Source organism: Musca vetustissima, unplaced genomic scaffold (genome assembly GCF_032173495.1).
Source record: "Musca vetustissima isolate MV318-11 ecotype Yass unplaced genomic scaffold, APGP_CSIRO_Mvet_v1 utg32568, whole genome shotgun sequence".
NCBI lineage: Eukaryota > Metazoa > Arthropoda > Insecta > Diptera > Muscidae > Musca > Musca vetustissima.
The window spans coordinates 142,129-162,265 of NW_026879532.1; the positions used below are offsets into that span (position 1 = coordinate 142,129).

Sequence of the window (20,137 nt, forward strand, 5' to 3'; positions counted from 1 at the left end):
ATTGTCCGCATACAAGAGATTTATGATTTCTTTTTTGAATTGCTGGTAAAAATGTAAAACAATTAATAATTCTATCGTTCAGGCAATCGGCAGAGATAGTGAGGAGAATGATCGTTGATCGTATTTAAAATAACAAAATCAAAAAAAAAAAAAAAAATGTAAGAACGAAAAAAGTATTGAAGAAGGAAAATAACATTCGATAGATAAGATTTTAGCTGAATTAAAAATTTCGTTTGACTTATTTTTGGTTAGCCGTGCAATTTTTCTTATCTAAATTGGTATTGGCTTCTTGTTTTTTTAGATGGCATTCTATAAAAGCCCAGTAGCTGATTGGTAATAAAGCAGTATTCTAACTGTAAGTTTCACGAACAGTTCATACAAAATATAGAAATTCATTCAGAATGAAAACCGCTGTTGCTTTCTTGGCCTTAGTTGCCTTTGCTGCTGCCGCTCAAGTGGCCGATCCCTTCGGTAAGTTTGAGAGCGAAAAAATTAAATAAATTTTTTGGTAACAAGAGAAAATACATTTTCCCGAGATTTTTCTCCGCGAAATTCTCCAGATTTTTCCCGCGAAAACTTCGAGATTTATCTCACAAACTTCTCAAAAGAAAAAACAATATCCGATTTATGAAAAATGATTTTTGTTTTTATGACAAAAATTCCTAAGAATTTTTCCCATGTGAAATATTTTGTGAAATTGTAAACTGATTCTTTAAAACTCAAAATATCCACATTCTGTGTCATAATATAGAAAAAAGTCTTAGGCAATTTTTCCCAATTTTTTCCCCCGGGGAATTGTTTCCCCAATAAATATTTTCCTCGGGAATTTTTTCACAAACATTTTTTTTCTCACAGCAGTTTAACATTTTTCTTCGGGTTTTAATTCCCAAATTATTTTTTTTCGCAAAATATTTTTCTTTTGAATATTTTCCCAAAAATATTTTTCTTGGGAAAAATTTCCCCAAAAATATTCTTCTTGGGAAAATTGTCCCAAAAATATTTTTCGTTGGAAAATTTTCTCCCATTTTTTTTCTTTTGTAAAATTATTTCAATAATCGATTATTTTCTTTAATTTCGGATATTTACTTCGAATTCGAATCGATTTCATAACACTGAGAGATTTTCAAAAATTCCTATTTTTTTCAGGGGAAAGTTTTCCCTAAATTGAAGGGATTTTATTCACGAGTTAGGAACAATCGGTTATCGACTTTCATTGAAATTCCATTCCGGGGAAATTCATAAAAAATCCCTGGGGAATTTTAATAAAATTCGCGGTGGAATTCGGGAATGATAAACTAAAAAAAATATTTGGATTCAAATTAAGATTACTTGCCCGAAGTATTTTATATCTTGAAATTTTTCCCTAATTTTTTCGTGAGAAATTTTCACCTTTCCCCCTATTTTTTCCGAAAAGTCTAAAATAAAGTATTTAAAAAAATAATTTAGATCAATTACAAAATATTAAATTTCCAGGAAAATGTTCCCAAAGTTCCCGGGACCAAAAAAATCTCTGAAATTTTTTGAAAAATTAACTCCAAATATGTCAAAATTTTCAAGTAAATCACCATTTAATTAAAATTCCCTTCCCTTTCTCCCAATTCCAGCTGATCGTTCCATTTCCAGCACCGTTGTCGATGTCATTGAAGGTGTCCGCGATCAAATGCCATGCGGTTTCCCCGATTTGGGCATCCCACCATTGGCTCCCTTGAAAATCGCCCACCAAGATGTCAACATTGATACCCCTGCTCTCCGTTTGGTCGGTTCCGTCGATAACTTCCGTTTGAATGGCTTGAACGATTTCGATATCGCTGAAATGAAAGTCAATGCCATTACCAGCAAGGTTACCTTCCGTTTCATCTTCAACAATGTCAATGTTGATACCTTGTACGATTTCTCCGTTATGTTGAAGAAATTCGGTTTCACCATTAACATGGTCGGTGCTGGCCCAGCTAAATTCGCCATCAAGGATATGCAAATCTGGGGTACCATGAAATACTCTTTGGGTGTTTTGTCTGGCAAATTGAAGTTGAAGACCTTGGAAGTCCGCACCCACATTGGTGAAGTTGAATCCGATATTGAAGGTATTTTGGGTGAAGGTGTTGTCAACCACAAGATGAACGACATTTTGGAAGAAGCTGTTGAATTGGCTATCAACGAAAATGAAGATTTGATCACCGAAACCATTGAAGCTATGGCTTTGCCCATGGTTAACGGTGTTTTGGAAGAAGTCAAATTGGCCGATTTGGTTGGTGGTATTGGTGGTGGTGAAGGTGGTGAAAAGGTTGAATGTATCCCCCCAGCTGATAACTAAATTTTGTTGCCTCCTTTGTTAGACAAATATTTGTGTTTTTCATTATTGTTTTGTTTGAATTGAAATAATGATGAAGAAATGAATAAAAGACTTGAAAAAAATTAATCGAAAAAAAACTTAATATTTTGGAAAATAAATTTACTTATTGAAGAAGAGATTATTGAAGGATAAAAAAAAAAAACTGATGAAAAAATCTCAAAAGATTTAGAAAAATAATAAAAAATAATTCATATCGAAATATGGCCTACAAAACTTAAAATCTTAGGAAATGTTAAATTTTTTTTAAATTTTTACATAAGATTTTATAAATAGTACTATTTTGGTACCATTTGCACCGGTACGACACCAAATGGATATTTTTCGTACCATCATTAATTTAATTTTTAAAATACATCTTTACTAAAGGAATTCGGTTTGTAATTCTTGAAAATTACTCATTCGAAATGTTTTTTTTTTTTGCCGGATTTAAAAAAATGTACTATTTTTGAAACCATTTGGAATAAAAGGAAAACCATTTCGAAATGATTTCTTATTATTTTACATTTCTAAAAACATGTGCATCAATAAGTGCCCACTCGAATCTTTAATCCATGGAAACAGTACTATTTTTGGTACTTTTTGTTTCTTAGTAAAAATTAATTCAAGATTTATTATTGAAAAATCATTAGTAACATTTTACAAATAGTTTAACAAGCCTTTTTAATTAATACGGTACAACGGTACGTATTGGTAAAAAATTTATTATTTTGAGTTAGATAATTGATGTACTATAACCTATCTTAAGTGATGGGGCTGCCATCTATCGTAGCCTAGAAACAACGTCTCCTTGTATTTTGTGCAGTGGCTTGGGTCTTTACTTATTCAGCACTTTAAGTGGTATTGCCACTTATCGTAACCTAGAAACAACGCCTCCTTTAGTTTTATGCAGTGATTTGGGTCTTAACTTATTTAGTGTTGCCATTTTCCTCTGGGTGCCTCCTGACATCTGCTGCCTTTCCTATTTAATATTATCCTCATGTTGATGATACTGAGGTTGGGTTTTTTAGAATGTCAGCGATTTTTTTAATTCCTCTTTTTAGAAATATCCAAAAAGACTTTGAAAGAATTTTTCCTTCTCCGATAGGGTTTGAAACCTTGGAACCATCGGCTGCAACTACTGTTTTGGATACAACTCTGTATATACCGAATATTCTAGAATACTTTGCAGATTTTAAAATTTGTAGTACCTATTGGAGACATAAAACGATATATTGATAATTATATTGACATCATTAAACAAAGAAATTAGAAGAGTTTCAATATGTCATATTTCGCGAATTACAGCAAAGCGGAGTCGACTGTATAAATTTGCACCATATACTTCGGCTTTGCCTTTACCAATCTAGGGAATTTTAATAAATAAAATGTTAACATATTTAGTAAAAATTAGATATATGTATTGTCCTTAACGTCATTGTGTTTCCACTTGTGTTTGAAATCGATTGAGCTATTGACAAATAGATGGCAGTACCGTTTTTCAGTTAAACGGAGTAATTTCGAAGGATGCAATAAGGAACAGTAACAATAAAATAAAATAACTCATGGCAATTCATGGAGAAAAATGTTGTAAATGTAAAGTTCGATTGCACCAAATGAGTAGAAATCATATTAGAGTAACTTCGGGTAATGTGGACTATGTGTCAAATGTGGGCCACCCCCCATATCTAAGGAAATACTTGAAATATGAAAATGTCGCCTTTCCTAATTAGTGAAAACAAACATCAAACTTGATTTTTAATAAATAATTGCAATGTTGAAAATGTAGTAGTAGGAAATGTAGCTCTGACTGTAAAAGTGTGATTTTAACATTTTTTAGCACAATAGTCGAACGTTTTTGCACAGTAGCCGAACAATTTGTTTTTCTCGAATATAAAGAAGTTATGTGGTTTTGTTTTCTTTAACAAAAATATACGGTTACCTGCAATTACAAACGGCAATTTTTAATTTTCATTTATTTTTGAAGCAGATATTTTTTTAAATAAAAATATTCAATGTCAATGGGTCCTTTTTATGAGGACGATTTCGAAACATGGGCGCTTTTAATATGCGAGGAGTTATTATATCCTCTGAAAACTCGATATGCGAAATTACAGGTGCCTCGGATGAATTATGAAGGATAATGAAACCTTCAAAATATCGCAAATGGGGCGGTAACCTTAAGTTGGGGCTATAAATTGAAATTTATCACAACCAAACCACAACCTACCTTTAACTTATTGATCCTCAATACCCACACATACTGGTCCACATTACCCGCCAAGTTATTTTTATTCGCAGTTTAGAGTTTTTTGAAAAAGAATGCAACAACATTTTTATAGACAAATATATATAATGTTTGACCTGGAATATATTTAGCCAACAAATCTACTATGTTGTGAAAACAATTTGTTTTTATTTTTACCGTTGTTACGCCCACAATATGAAAAAAAGAAAATGGTGGTCCACATTATCCGAAGTTACACTAATTAAAAAATCTACGTCGGGATAGTCATAAAAACTAATTACAGTATAAACTCGATAATCCGGACCTCGCTAATCCGGATTATTCGGTAATCCGGACTGCATTTCACAATTCATTGCGTATCCTATAATCCGGATTGTTTGCAACTTGATAATCCGGATTGTGTTCAAACATTATTTATTTAGCTTTTTTATTGAAGTCGTAGCATGCCATGAAAATACAGTTAGAATTATGAGCAGCGAATGTTTTGTTGTTGCATATTTCTTTCAGTTCAGTAGTTTTGCACGATGCCTTCAGTAAAGAGGTCACACAAAACATTATCTATTTTAGATAAAGTGAAAATTGTTGAAGAACTTAATAGAGAAGTTAGTGGAAAAATATTAGCTGACAAATTTGGAATAGGCACTTCTACAATTTCAGATATTAAAAAGAAAAGTGAAAAGATTAAAAAGTGAGTAAATGTTTCTTATATTATTCAAACTTACAACACCTTTCACATTTGCAAAGACTTCTAATCGAAAGTTATTACAAAAACGCAAAACTCTTAAATATGGCGAATATGAAGAATTCGAACAATTTCTATATTATTGGTTTCAGAAGCAACGGGAAAAACAGTTACCCATTTCCAAACAAATCATTTGCGAAAAGGCAAAGACAATGTTTGTTGAAAAATATGGAGCAGAAAAGGGGTTTTCGGCAAGCTCCGGTTGGTTTCAAAATTTTAAGAAAAGGTTTTCAATCTGCGGTCTTAAAATATGCGGTGAAAAATTATCCAGTCGTCCAGATCATTTGCCCTCATTTCGCATAAAATTAAAAGAGATTATCCAATCAGAAGAACTACTTGCATCTCAAATTTATAATGCTGATGAATCAGCACTGTTTTATAAAATGCTTCCGGAAAAAAAACATTAGTTCATGAAAAATGCTCCTGGAAGAAAAATGTGTAATGAAAGAATAACAATAAATGCGGTGAATTTCTTTTTTAATAAAAACAAAAAACTATTTAAAATAACACTAATTTAATACATATTTAAAACATTTGGAAAAAAACTCGATAATCCGGAAATCTCCGTAATCCGGATTTGGGTCTGCAATCAATTATCCGGATTAACGAATTTTTACTGTATTTAAAATCCACAGGTGGATTAATCTTGATTTCAAAAATACACCATATGCTTAAACGTATTTTTCCCAATAATTGTAATTGAAGTATAGATGACGTTAGTTATAACGTGAAAACAATATGAATTAGTTTGATTTAATAATGAGATATAGATGGCGCTCCTTATAAAAATATATTTGAATATATAGTGCATTTTCAAAAAAAAAAAACTCAAATTTTACAGTTGTATTAAGCAAAGTAAAAACCACAGCGCCTAAAAATATACCCTACAAATATTTTACAAAAGTATAGTGATTGATTTATAGATGACTTTAATTTATTGATAACGTTTTAAAATATATTTTCATTTCATTTAAAAAGCGAATCCAAACGAACAATTATTATCAGCCAAATGAAGTATAGAAGTCTCTGGGTTGTTTTTGACAACCGATTACAGTTTTTTATCTCCATTTGTTACAAACGACATTTGTGTATAAATGTTTTTTTTTTTATATAATGAAACAATAGATAGCTTCTAACAAAAACTAAGGAAACTCTAACGGGTAAATATAGGAAGGACATTTGGACAAAATCAGAAAGCCTAATATTAAATTTCGCAGAGCGTACGTGTAAAACCGTGTTTACCTTGTCCAAATTATGCACATTTTAGAAAATATAAAAAGTTCTTATTCATATACAGAAACATAATGTCTTTGTGCATTCTCTTTATATACATCGCTGGAATGTGCTAGATAATAACATACCATTTAAAACTCAGTACAATTTGAATGCGCAATACATTATTATATGTCATATATCCATCTATAGTTCAATTCCTTCCTATTCCTTATTAGTGTTTATGTGCATACTTCTAGGATCAAAATTATGGATTGTTTAATTTCATGTTGCAGTGGCGGCTAAAATTTATTTAAATTATTTTAATTATAACTTTGTATATGTTTTTTATATATTTAAAGTCTATTATAAAGTATACAATGGAATTCATTCCAAACAAAATTAAGAGGTCGGATGTTTCAGTAGATATTTTTAATTCATCGTAAGCAATCAATATAAATCTACGGAACATCTTTCATATAGAGTTATAGATATCGTAAAAGCAATTAATCAAAATCAATTATCATTCATCTGATTTCCCAAATTACATTTTCCGAGAACATTTTTTCCCACAATCGTTCAGTGCAAACTTTTGGGAACTAAAAACTAGAATATTGTTTTATTGTTTGGAAAAAAGCAACAAATTTTACTAAAAATAAGTAAGGAAGCAAATAAGAAGTATCAATAATACGACATCTAAATATATCTTTAAAGATGAGCCTCGTAAAAATTAACCGACATGTTTATCTGCAACAAATTTAAATATCTGAATGTGTAATATTGATATTTTACATAGAGGTTTCTGATATTCAGGTTTTGTATATGCGAGAGAGGTCATTTGCGAAGCTATAAAAAATTATAGTATTGTATTGTTCCGTATAACGAGCTCCATCTATAGTTCAGTAAAATATTTCTTATTAATTTCTATGTGTACAGGGCATACTTTTAGGGGCAAGCATGGAAACTGAATTTTGGAGTTTTAGTATGGGACGGAATGAGTTGTATTATCAAGTCATAAGATAATCTAGGGACTCAAATATGCCAATTAATAACATTTAATATGAAAAGCTTTGGATAAAACAATACCCAATATTTTATTATACGTTATGACGAGCTCCATCTATATTTCAATTTACGATTGTATTATTAAAAATAGTATGCATACTTTGGGGCGCAAAATAAAATACACTTTCATGATGTAGCTATACCTATGAGGTAAATGTAATTAATATTAATTGACGCATGTAGCTTGATAGTTCTGGTTCCAATTACTTTTGGATAAATATTAATATAGTTTAATAAATTGTTGAAAAATTTGCCTTTACCAACACTCATCTTTTTATATTTTAAGTATTATACATCACGTATAAGAGTGTAAAATACATTCTTGAAATTTTAATCTTATCACATTCGAAGAAAGGAAAATTAACTCCTTATCATAAACATTATCGACATTTTTACTATTTTGACTATTTATTTATTGCCATACCTTTTTGGCTAATCCATCAATAGATTTGAAATTTGTATTGATTTTTTTTTTTTATAAAATTCTAACAGCAGTTAATTTTCTAGTTTAGTTTTTTCACTAAATTCGTGAGGTAAACACCTGACATTTTTTCGAGAAAAACATGAAGTACTTTTTGGTGTTATTGGCTTTAATGCCCTTGGCATTGGGTCAAAAAGAAATTTTGGAAGTAGCCGTTGCTGGTAAGTGTTTAATCGGATAATCGCATAACAAATGGTGATATAATGGGTGAATGGTTTTTGGAATAAAAAAAGTCAAGAAGAGGCTCGTTATAAGAAGGCTGTATTGAAATGTGGGTGTGGTTGTTAATAAAAATATTTCGAAGAAAATATAAATATGAAAATTCGAAGCTTTATGGGAAATTAAAGTCTTTTAAAGGTTAACAGAACCTCTTTATACCTTCTTCAGGACATGCATGGCGTATATTCCCATTAAACCGAGGATTTTTTAAACAATATTTTTAAAGGTCCAACAAGGCGTGGTTTTATTAAATAATATTTTCTAAGGCCTCTTCAAGGATTGGATTTTTAAAGAATATTTCTTCTAAGGCCTCTAGAAGGCGTGGCTTTTTAAAAAAAAAATTCTTAGGCCTCTAGAAGCCGTGGCTTTATTGCAGAATATCTTTAAGGCCTCTACAAGGCGTGGCTTTCTTAAAGAATATTTTTTCAAAGGTCCAACAAGGCGTGGATTTTTGAAAGAATATTTTTAAAAGGTCCAACAATGCGTGGATTTTTTAAAGAATATTTTTTCAAGGGACCAACAAGGCGTGGATTTTTTAAAGAATATTTTTTAAAAGGTCCTACAAGGCTTGGATTTTTGAAAGAATATTTTTTCAAATGTCAACAAGCGTGAACCTCTGAATTGTCTTAAAAATATCCACACTGGGTATCCTTATAAAATATTCTTCAAAAAATCCACACTTGGTGGTCCTTAGAAAAAATATTCTTCAAAAAATCCACACTTGGTGGTCCTTAGAAAAAATATTCTTTCAAAAATCCACGCTGGGTGGTCCTTAGAAAAAATATTCTTCAAAATATCCACACCTGGTGGTTCTTAGAAAAAATATTCTTTCAAAAACTCCACATTTGGTGGTCCTAAGAAAAATTATTTTCTTATAAATTCATGCCTGATAGTCCTTAGAAAAAATATTTTTTTTTTAAATTCACGCTTGATTGTACTGAGATTTTTTTTTTTAATCCACGCTTGATGATTCTTACAAAAAATATTTTTTGAAAAATGCAGACTTGGATTTTAAAACATATTTTTTTAAATATTTTTTGAAATTATTTTTTAAAATTACTACTAAAAATTCAATTTTTTTCTCTTTTCAGCCCAAGATCGTTCCATTTCCAGTCAAATTGTCGATGCCATTGAAGCTGCCAAAGAACAAATGCCATGCGGTTTCCCCGGTTTGGGTATTCCACCATTGGCTCCCTTGAAAATTGCTCACAAGGAATTGAACATTGATTCCGATGCCCTGATGGCCATTGGTGAAATTAACGATTTCCGTCTATACGGTTTGAATGATTTCGACATTGTGCAATTGAGAATCCAAGCCTTGTTGCGTAAGGGTACCTTTGAATTTAACTGGAATCATGTGTATTTGGAAACCGATTATGTCATGACCACTAAAGTTAGCGGTGTTAAAATGACCCGTAAAGGCAAGGCCAAATTCGCTTTGAAGGATCTCAACATCCGTGGTGGCTTCAAATACTCCATGGGCATTTTGGGTGGTTCCATCAAATTGAATTATTTCGATTTGTACATTTCTGTTGGTGAGGTTAAGTCTGAAATTAGCGGTCTCTCCAAGATCCCTATTATCAACAGGAAATTGAATCAAGTCATTGAGGAGTGGGTCTATTTGGCCATCAACGATAATACCGAAAATGTTGCCCTCTTGACCAATGGCTATTTGGTACCAGCTGTTAACGAAATGATTGCTGATATGACCTTGGGTGATATTTTGGGTATGGTTGGTGGTGGCGGCGGTAGCGGTGGCAATGGTGAATCCGTTGAAAAGGTACCATGTGTTCCACCAGAGGAAGATTAAATTTAAATTGTTCGGAATGTTTTATTATCAAAAAAAAAAAATTGAAATAACAAATAAATGTTAAAACCAAAACTATTGAATTGTCTTTCAATAAATCACTTGAATTATCATGCAGATTATTAAAAATAGCAAACAATGTTCTGATAAAGGTAGTTAAATCATTGCGGGGTGGTACCACCCAAAAATTAAAACAATCGATAAACAGTGGAATTACAAGTGGATGTCAAATCGAAGATAATAAAATAATCTCAAAAATAAATCACATTCTTTGAAAAATATGACGTGAAAAAAATAAGAAAATATTCATCCATCCGATAACGATTGATATTTTTAAGAATATTTTTTCTAAGGCCTATCAAGGCATGGACGTGGATTTTTTAAAGAATATTTTATCAAAGATCTCTACAAGGCGTGGATTTTTTAAAGAATATTTTATCAAAGATCTCTACAAGGCGTGGATTTTTTAAAGAATATTTTATCAAAGATCTCTACAAGGCGTGGATTTTTTAAAGAATATTTTATCAAAGATCTCTACAAGACGTGGATTTTTTAAAGAATATTTTTTCTAGGGCCGAAAGAATGTTTTCCAAGGCCTATGGAGGCGTGGATTTTTTTCAAAGAATATTTTTTCGGGGCCGAAAGAATATTTTTTCTAAATCCTATGAAGGCGTGAATTTTTTTAAAGAAGTCGAGAATTTTTTAAAGAATATATTTTCTAGGGCCGAAAGAATATTTTTTCGAAGGCCTATGAAGGCGTGGATAATAAAGCAGCAGGTGCCGATGGGTTACAAGCCGAACTATTCAAGACTGGTGGTCAGATGCTGGTAAGGAGCATGCACCAGCTGATTAGTACAATTTGGCTAGAAGAATGTATGCCCTATGATTGGAACCTCAGCATCCTGTGTCCCGTGCACAAAAAAGGAGACAAGACGATATGTGCCAACTATAGAGGAATAAGTCTCCTTCCCATCGTATATAAAGCGATATCCAGTGTGCTGTGTGAACGACTGAAGCCAGTGGTCAATGACGTTATTGGACCATACCAATGTGGCCTCAGACCTGGCAAATCCACCATTGACCAGCTTTTCACTCTGCGCCAAATCCTGGAAAGCCCTACGAAAAACACATCGACACATTCCACCTATTCGTCGACTATAAAGCCGCATTCGACATCCCTATCCGTTCAAAGGTGTATAAAGCAATGTCTGCGTTTGGCAGTCCTGCAAAATTAATTCGGCTCTGCAGGATAACTTTAACAGGCACAAGATCAGCAGTTAAAGTCGGAAAGGATCTCTCGGAGCCCTTTAATACTGAACGAGGATTCAGACAAGGTGATAGTTTGTCGTGTGATCTTTTTAACATCCTGCTGGAAAAGGTCATACGAGAGGCAAAATTGAACAGAAATGACACTCTGTACACCAAGCAACACATGTTACTCGCCTACGCCGATGACATCGACATAATGGGTTAAACATTGAGAGCGGTAACAGCTACCTTTGAACAAATTGAGAAGGAGTCTGCCAAAGTGGGTCTGGCAGTAAACGGCGAGAAGACCAAGCCGATGGTATCAACGCGCAAGACGTCCAGTAGACTCGGACCAACTGTGGAACTTGAGAACTACAGCATCGAGTTAGTCAATCATTTTATATACCTTGGTACCACCATAAATAAAATTAATGACATCAGTTTTGAAATTCGGAGAAGGATAGTGTCGACCAACTGATGCTACTTTGGTCTGAGCAGGCAACTCAAAAGTAAAGCCGCCTCTCGCCAGACCAAACTCACATTCTACAAGACGCTGATACTACCCGTGCTGTTATATGGATCTGAAGCATGGGTACTTACGCAAGCAGATGAGGCAGCTCTTGGAGTGTTTGAGAGAAAAATTCTCAGAAAGATCTATGGGCCTATCAAGACGTGTATTTTATAAAGAATTCTTTTTTTCTGATGTATATCAAGACATGTGTTTTTTAAAGAATATTTTTTCTAGAGCCGAAAAAGGCGTGGATTTTTAATAATATATTTTAAAGCGTGGATTTTAAAGTTTATTTTTTCAAAGGACCAACAAGGCATGCATTTGTTAAAGAATTCATTTTTAAGGACCACAAAAGGCTTGGATTTTTCAAAGAATGTTTTTTAAAAAGACCATAAAATGGTGAGTATTTTGTTAGAAATATTTTTTCTAACGGACCAATTCTATGTTTTTTTTTAAAGAATAATTGTTCAAATAACCACAAAGTCTTCGAACTTTTTTTAAAGAATATGTGAAAATTTAAAATGAAATCGTTGATATAATAAATAAAATTAATACCGCACTACCATCTATATAATAATTTTGATACTTACCACATTTGCTCTTCTTTTTCATATTTTCAAAGTAGACATTTTGTGAACCGAGTTGTAACAGGGTGTTATGTCGAATTGTTTATAAACACAAACACAGGATGAAGGTGAACAATGACCCACACAAATTCACGTGCAAACACAGGGTGTAGCCGAGAAAAGAATGACAAATGTTATATTATCATAGACACGAACCGAATTAAACATATATTTACAGTAACTAAGACGGCGGATTTGACGTAAACACAGGGTGTGACACATGGTGGTTGATTTGTTTGCCTAATTCACGAACACACACAGTATTACAAAACAGAGTGTAGCAAACAATGCCTAACCAAATTTCCCTTATTATGTAATTTTCCCAAAAGGTATTTGAAAAACACCCCGAAAATTTCAATTAAACACAGGATGTAGATAGGAAAGATGAGAAAGAAAAGTCTAATGACAGGGTTCGTCGAAATTATTTAATATGGAAATCCTATAAGTTTGTACACCGTGAGAAATATTGGTTTATTATTGTGGAATGTTGGACATAGTGGAAATTTAATTTATAGATGTACACCAATCGAAAATTTTCAAATTTACTTACTGCAATTAGAGCATCTCACAGAGTATGGATTTAAGCGGGTACATACCTGAAATAAACAGAGAAAATTAATAAATTAGTCAACATTTCTTAATGGGTGATAACGGCAACAGGAAGGGATTACAACAATAAATTACCTGTTTACCGGAAAACTGGATTGATGTGGATTATCAGGGTAAGAGTACATCGATAAACTTAAGTCTTTGTATGTGAAAGACTGGTTTAATAAATAGCGGCCGACGTTCTATGACGGCCAAAAACGTAGGTTTGAGAAAGACCGCGTAATTGGTGCGAAAAAATTTTAAAAAAATATATTATCGTCGTCCTTCAAAGGGCATTTATGAGATGGTCGCAGCTAACGAATCATGGATCTATGAGTATTAGCGTGAAAATAAACAACAATCGACCATGTGGGTTCTCGTAGACAAAAAGCTTGCTTTTTTGGGCAAAAATGGTTATGAGACAACTGTTCCGCTTGAGTAACGCAGGACGCTTTGACCTGCAAAGCGATTATCTTATCTTGAAAAATACTCTTTAAGGGAACCCCCCCCCCCCCCCTTCTTGATTTTAATTTTTCAAGATTTTGAATGGGCTGGTAAATCAATACCAATGCTTGTTAGGGTTTGTAACTTTGCACATATATATTTGAAGATTTAAAAAGGACGAAAAATAATTTACAAAATTTTTTGTTATTGTTTTGTTGTTGTTTTTTGTAATTAAAGAAAAGTCCTTATTTTTATGGCGGGCATGATAACTCCTCACTGGAACATCGGTGTTAGAAAGAGTACATGTCTGGCTCTCGTATGAACTAGGATTATTGACTTCGCTCTAAAATCACTGGAACATCGGAATCCGAAAATTCCAACGGTGTTAGAAAGAGTACATGTCTGGCTCTCGTATGAACTAGGATTATTGACTTCGCTCTAAAATTAACAAAATAGCGGACCTTTGAAAAAATATTTTTGGAAAATTGCCGATTTTTGACCAAAAACCAAGTTAAAAAATAAGGAAGATCTTCACCGATTGGCTTTATCCTAGTTCTTACGATAGCTATACACTCACAGAGAAACGTGTAAAACTTTGGAATCGATTGGGTTATTAGTTTTTGAGTTATCGTGCCCGCCATTCGCAAAAGAGAAAAACGCGTTTAAAGTTCGAGAAGCCCTTTAGCCGTCACTTGATGCTGACACAATAAATCGGCTATATCTTCGAGAGTTCTTGAGATTTTCACTTGAAATTTTGTAGGGACATTCTTGAATTAGTTAGATTCAAATTAATTAAAATTTTTTAACCCGAGAATGGGGGAGTCCCCTTAAATAAAATTCGTGTCATTCGGAAAACGGGAGTTTGACTGTTATATATACCATTTACGTGAAATCGGATAAAGTTAAATATACAATGCAAACGTCTTTGGTTCTCACTTTACGTGAAATCAGTCCAAATATTTATTAAAGCTATACCTAATAATCGACCGATTCTCAATAATAATATAGACATCATTTAGCAAAACACAAATTTTCGAATATTAAACCGCTATCAATAGCTTAAAAATCCAGAAAATTCGGACAATACGGAATCGGACAGTAAAAATAGTGTGTGTACGCAATCTTACACAATGGTACCAAGGAAATGGTCTGATCTAATGGTCTTCATAGGAGAGTGACATATAGTAAATTGTACATCGCCATCCAGAGTCGCGGTATTCATGAAGTGAGGGGGTTTCCTCTTGGAATGAAATCAAATTAAAGCAATCAAGGAATTGAGAGCTTCGTCAATTTAAAACCAGTAAGGAAAGTAGTAAAGTCATTTTTGTACTTTGTGCAATTTTTTTATCAATTTGACAAAATGAGGAGTTTGGTGCACCATTTGCTTTAAATCGGGCAAAAATATATATGAAAGCTATATCCAAATCCGAACCGAACGTTGAATGTTATACTAACATCAGTACCTTTTGAGCATATCGGCCATATTTTGAGTCCTTGGTGCAATATTTACTCCACATCGGACACAAATATATATGGAAGCTAAACTATCTTTAGGACGTTGCTCAAAATTGTATGCCTACAGGCCATATTTTGGGTCCTTGGTTCATTATTGACATAAAATCGGACGATAATATATATATATATATATACTATATATTGGAGCTATATCTAAATCGGAATCGTAGGTTATACTAACTTCAGAACGTTCTGCAAAATTTTGTGCAAATCGGCCATATTTTGGAGCTTTGGTGCCCCATTTACTGAAAATCGGACGAAACTATATATGGCATCTTTATCTAAATATAAACTGATTTCAGCGAAACTTTCCACACAGTAGGTTATACTAACTTCAGTACGTTATGCAACATTTTGGTTCAATAGGCAATATTTTGGAGCTTTGTTGCATCATTTACTGAAAATCGGACGAAACTATATATGGGAGCTATATCGAAATCTGAACTGATTTTTCTCAATTTCAATAGGGTTCGTCCTTGGGCCAAATAAGTGACCTATGCCAACTTTCATCCAATTCGGATCATAAATGCGACCTGTAATTTGTTTAAAATTTAACATGGACAAACTGACGGACGGACATGCATAAATCGACTTAGAAGGTGAACGTTGGGTAGCGAGAGCACGAAGGAACACCTGATTGAGGTTTCAGTCTTGAACAACATCCCAAACTGTAAAACATATGATGATCGAAAAATATTCCTTAATGGGAAATTACCCCTTCTCCCCCAAAAAATTGAATTTGTTTCTTATTTGTTTCAATCCCGCACTAATTCAAGAATGTCCCTATAAAAAGTGAAACCCTCCACAACTCTTGTAGATATAGACGACTTCTCAAATTTTTAACCGTTTTTTTTTCTTGAAACAGTGTTTTTGCGTATGGTGGCACGAAAGCTCAAAACTAATAATTCGATCGGATTAATTAGTTATCGATTTATCGTGTAATCGGTGAAGATTTTGGTTTGTGGTCAATAATAGTGAATTTTCAAAAAATCAAATTTCATAGATCCGCCATTTTGTGAGTTTTTGTGCGATTTTAATTATCCTAGTTCATACCAGAGTCAAATATGTACTCTTTCGAATGCCGTTAGAATTTTTGAATTCGGAAGTTCCAGTGGCCAGAAATCATGCCCGCCATAGAAAAGAACATTTCTTTAATTACAAAAAACTGACCACAAAAGCGAATAAAATACATGTATTCAATATAACGCTATAATCAATGGTAGACTTTATCCTTGAAGAAAATATTGCTTTAAAATTTTACCCTGTAATTATTTATAGTTCTTCTAGAATATATCTTTAGAAATTCAGGCATAACCTGATGATAGTCCCTCGAAGAATATTCCTTAAGAATGAATCAAGAGAATAAATAATAATCACTGATAAACCATGCACAAAATTTACGCATAAATCAGTCATAATTCCTTGCAAACATGTTCTATAAAATTCCAAGCTTGAATTAGTGATAGTTTTTCGAAAAAAATATTAATTGAACAAATCCACTTTTCTACATGGACATTTTTCAGAAAATATATAATTTTTTATATATGAGTACCAACAATTCGGAGTGTTGCAAATATAATGACAATTATCCTTCAGTTTATTACCGACAATCTGCTACTCATGGCGTATACGTTATGTCATCAATCAGTTACATTGATTGTACTTGAACATTCATTTCTATAATAATCTACATCAGTTGCATTTCTTTGACCCTTCACATCATTTTAACTAACTAAAAAATTAGGACATGCTACAACTACAAAATATCATTGCAGATAAGAAATTGTAACAAAGAAAAACATTTTTTTCTCTGTTTACATGCCAAAAACACATATCCAGAGCAACAGAATTTCATCAAAAGAATACAATGGCAACAAAGAAAAGTTATTTTTTATAAAATAAAAAAAACATTCTTTGCAAATGTTTAATCAAGTATAATATCATTTTAAGCAATATCATTAAAAGGAAGTAGCGAGTAGGAAAAAAAATAAGAATTTGTTCTACCGAAAATTTGCAATTTATTATTTAAATTGGGAACTACACGACAGGGTGGATGCATCCTGAGAAGTGAGGTAGTGCCATAGGGTAAATTTAGTTTACCTTCCAAAATGAAGATGCATCCTTAATAACTCAACAATGTCTTTGCTGTTCGGTTGTTATTTTTACACCCTTTACACAGAAAATACACTGTTGACTTGTAGTCTTCTCAGCATTCCCGCTAAATTTTTCTGATGCTGTTAAGGAATTCTATCTTAACTGCAATTAAATAAGAAAAACCACTTATACAGTTTTATAAAGACATCAGGGCCACAACGCGGAAGAATATTAACGTTGATGCAAGCTGCCAGAATGCATTAAATGTGACCTCCTAAATGGTGTATCCTTAAATTATTAAAACGCTATTTTTTTGGACAGGAGCACAAAATGGGAGTCGATGGAGATTTAAAAATACTATTTAAAAAACCAAAAAAACAGACAATCAATCCTTTAAAAAAATACTATTTAAAAATCCACGCCTCTGATAATCCTTTAAGAAAATACTATTTAAAAATCCACGCCTCTGATAATCCTTTAAGAAAATACTATTTAAAAATCCACGCCTCTGATAATCCTTTAAAAAAATACTATTTAAAAATCCACGCCTCTGATAATCCTTTAAAAAAATACTATTTAAAAATCCACGCCTCTGATAATCCTTTAAAAAAATACTATTTAAAAATCCACGCCTCTGATAATCCTTTAAAAAAATACTATTTAAAAATCCACGCCTCTGATAATCCTTTAAAAAAATACTATTTAAAAATCCACGCCTCTGATAATCCTTTAAAAAAATACTATTTAAAAATCCACGCCTCTGATAATCCTTTAAGAAAATACTATTAAAAATCCACGCCTTTGATAATCCTTTAAAAAAATACTATTTAAAAATCCACGCCTCTGATAATCCTTTAAAAAAATACTATTTAAAAATCCACGCCTCTGATAATCCTTTAAAAAAATACTATTTAAAAATCCACGCCTCTGATAATCCTTTAAAAAAATACTATTTAAAAATCCACGCCTCTGATAATCCTTTAAAAAATACTATTTAAAAATCCACGCCTCTGATAATCCTTTAAAAAAATACTATTTAAAAATCCACGCCTCTGATAATCCTTTAAAAAAATACTATTTAAAAATCCACGCCTCTGATAAGCCTTAAAAAAATACTATTTAAAAATCCACGCCTCTGATAACCCTTTAAAAAAATACTATTAAATACTACTTGCAAAGCTTATGTCGTCAAAAATCCATAATTCGTTTATTATGGCGCCTAAAAGTATACACCACAATATTCTTAATGCATACTTTTAGGTGGTGAATTAACATGATTTTTCTATATTTATTTAACATTCTCCCATTCTTTAGTACTGCCCCATTCGGTTGTCATTATTTCAATTAAGTTAATTGCATATTTCGAAATATTTCCTTACAACACCTCCAACAACGACCACATATTCAAATTAAAATTACTAATATCCATTTTCGTTCGCATACATCCTTATAATCAAATTGAATGGCCTCTTATGATTTTATCATTTTAATTGAATTCAATTTCTAAGTAACCAAGCTATCCCAGAACAAAGCAAATCATCACGTCGTCCACTTCAGGCCATTAAGCTCCCTCCTTCTTCACGGCTCATATTCACCATACTCAATATTAATTAAATACGAATTTTGAAAAATTAATTGAATGGAACATCGTCGTTTTTGTGAGAGTGTCACAATATAGAATTAATGATTTATATGCCATGGTTGACACTGGGTCGTTCGTATGTATGTATGAGTGTGTGTTTGGGGTATTCATTAAACAAATTCGATTTGGGCGTATGAGTGATGTTGCTGTTGTTGACTATTAATAAGAGTAAAATTGCATTTGATTAATTGCAGATTGCAATGATATAATTTATATTTCAATTAATGTCATATTCAATAAAAAATACAGGAGAAAAAGTGAAATGAATGATGAGATTTTTTTATTAATAGCATATCACGTATTAAATTTATTTCTTAATGGCGGCTTGACAAATATTCCTTTTAACATCCACGCCTAATATAGCCCCTGAAAAATATTCCTTTTAACATCCACGCCTAATATAGCCCCTGAAAAATATTCCTTTTAACATCCACGCCTAATATAGCCCCTGAAAAATATTCCTTTTAACATCCACGCCTAATATAGCCCCTGAAAAATATTCCTTTTAACATCCACGCCCAATATAGCCCCTGAAAAAATATTCCTTTAAAAAATCCACGCCTAATATAGTCCCTGACAAAGTAATGATTTAAAAAATTCACGCCTAATAAAGCCTTTGAAAATAATCTACAACCAATGTAGCCTTTGAAAAAATATTCCTTTAAAAATTCAGGCCTAATATAGCCTCTGAAAAAATATTTCCTGAGCCTCTAAACAGCAAAGCGTAGTTTTTTTTTAAATGATTTTTTTAGTCCCTATGCAAAACTTAGATTTAAAAACAAATTGAGTCTCTTCATAGCGTATACGTTTTGACACCAATCATACGCCCTTGCGGTTACAATAAATTCAAATAATATCAATCATACGCAACACAGGCTGATTTACAAAATTACTTTTAAAGGCAATTTTTATACTTTAAAAATATATATTTTTATGTTTGTAGATTTGTTAAAAAAAAATATTTTTAATATTTTATTTTTAAGCTGCATTTTTTAAAAATATTTTTAAAGGTCATATAAAAGCGAAGAATTAAAAAATGTGATTAACACATTAACACGTATATATTTTCAAAAATATGTTTCAAGACGTCAAAAAGAGTAGTAGGAATGCAAGGATCAAATGGACATAGAAGTTTTTTAAAATATTTTACATATTTTTGAAGGTTCCACATGACACAGAAATTAAAAAAAAATATATATATTTATGAAGATCTCCCTTATTTTATAATATAAATATTTTGGAAACCGATAGATTTGGAAATGATAAAAGATAACTTAACATATATTTTTAAGGGCATTCAAAGGGCAAAGATTTGTATAGAAATACTTTTAAAAAACTCTTGTAAGCTTTATGACGTATACGATGTGAT

At 32.1% G+C, this 20,137-nt stretch overlaps 2 protein-coding genes across 2 annotated transcripts; both read left to right on the plus strand.

Annotated features, from left to right (window-relative positions):
* Positions 1 to 367: 367 nt before the first annotated feature.
* Positions 368 to 2,313, plus strand: LOC133324439 (uncharacterized). The gene is made up of 2 exons (XM_061533282.1): positions 368 to 471; positions 1,605 to 2,313. The coding sequence occupies exons 1-2, from the start codon at positions 402 to 404 to the stop codon at positions 2,309 to 2,311; spliced, it is 777 nt and encodes a 258-aa protein (XP_061389266.1). The 5' UTR covers positions 368 to 401; the 3' UTR covers positions 2,312 to 2,313.
* Positions 2,314 to 8,156: 5,843 nt separating this feature from the next.
* Positions 8,157 to 10,103, plus strand: LOC133324444 (uncharacterized). The gene is made up of 2 exons (XM_061533286.1): positions 8,157 to 8,235; positions 9,385 to 10,103. Exons 1-2 carry the CDS (start codon positions 8,157 to 8,159, stop codon positions 10,101 to 10,103), a joined length of 798 nt encoding a protein of 265 aa, XP_061389270.1.
* The last annotated feature ends 10,034 nt before the right edge of the window (positions 10,104 to 20,137 follow it).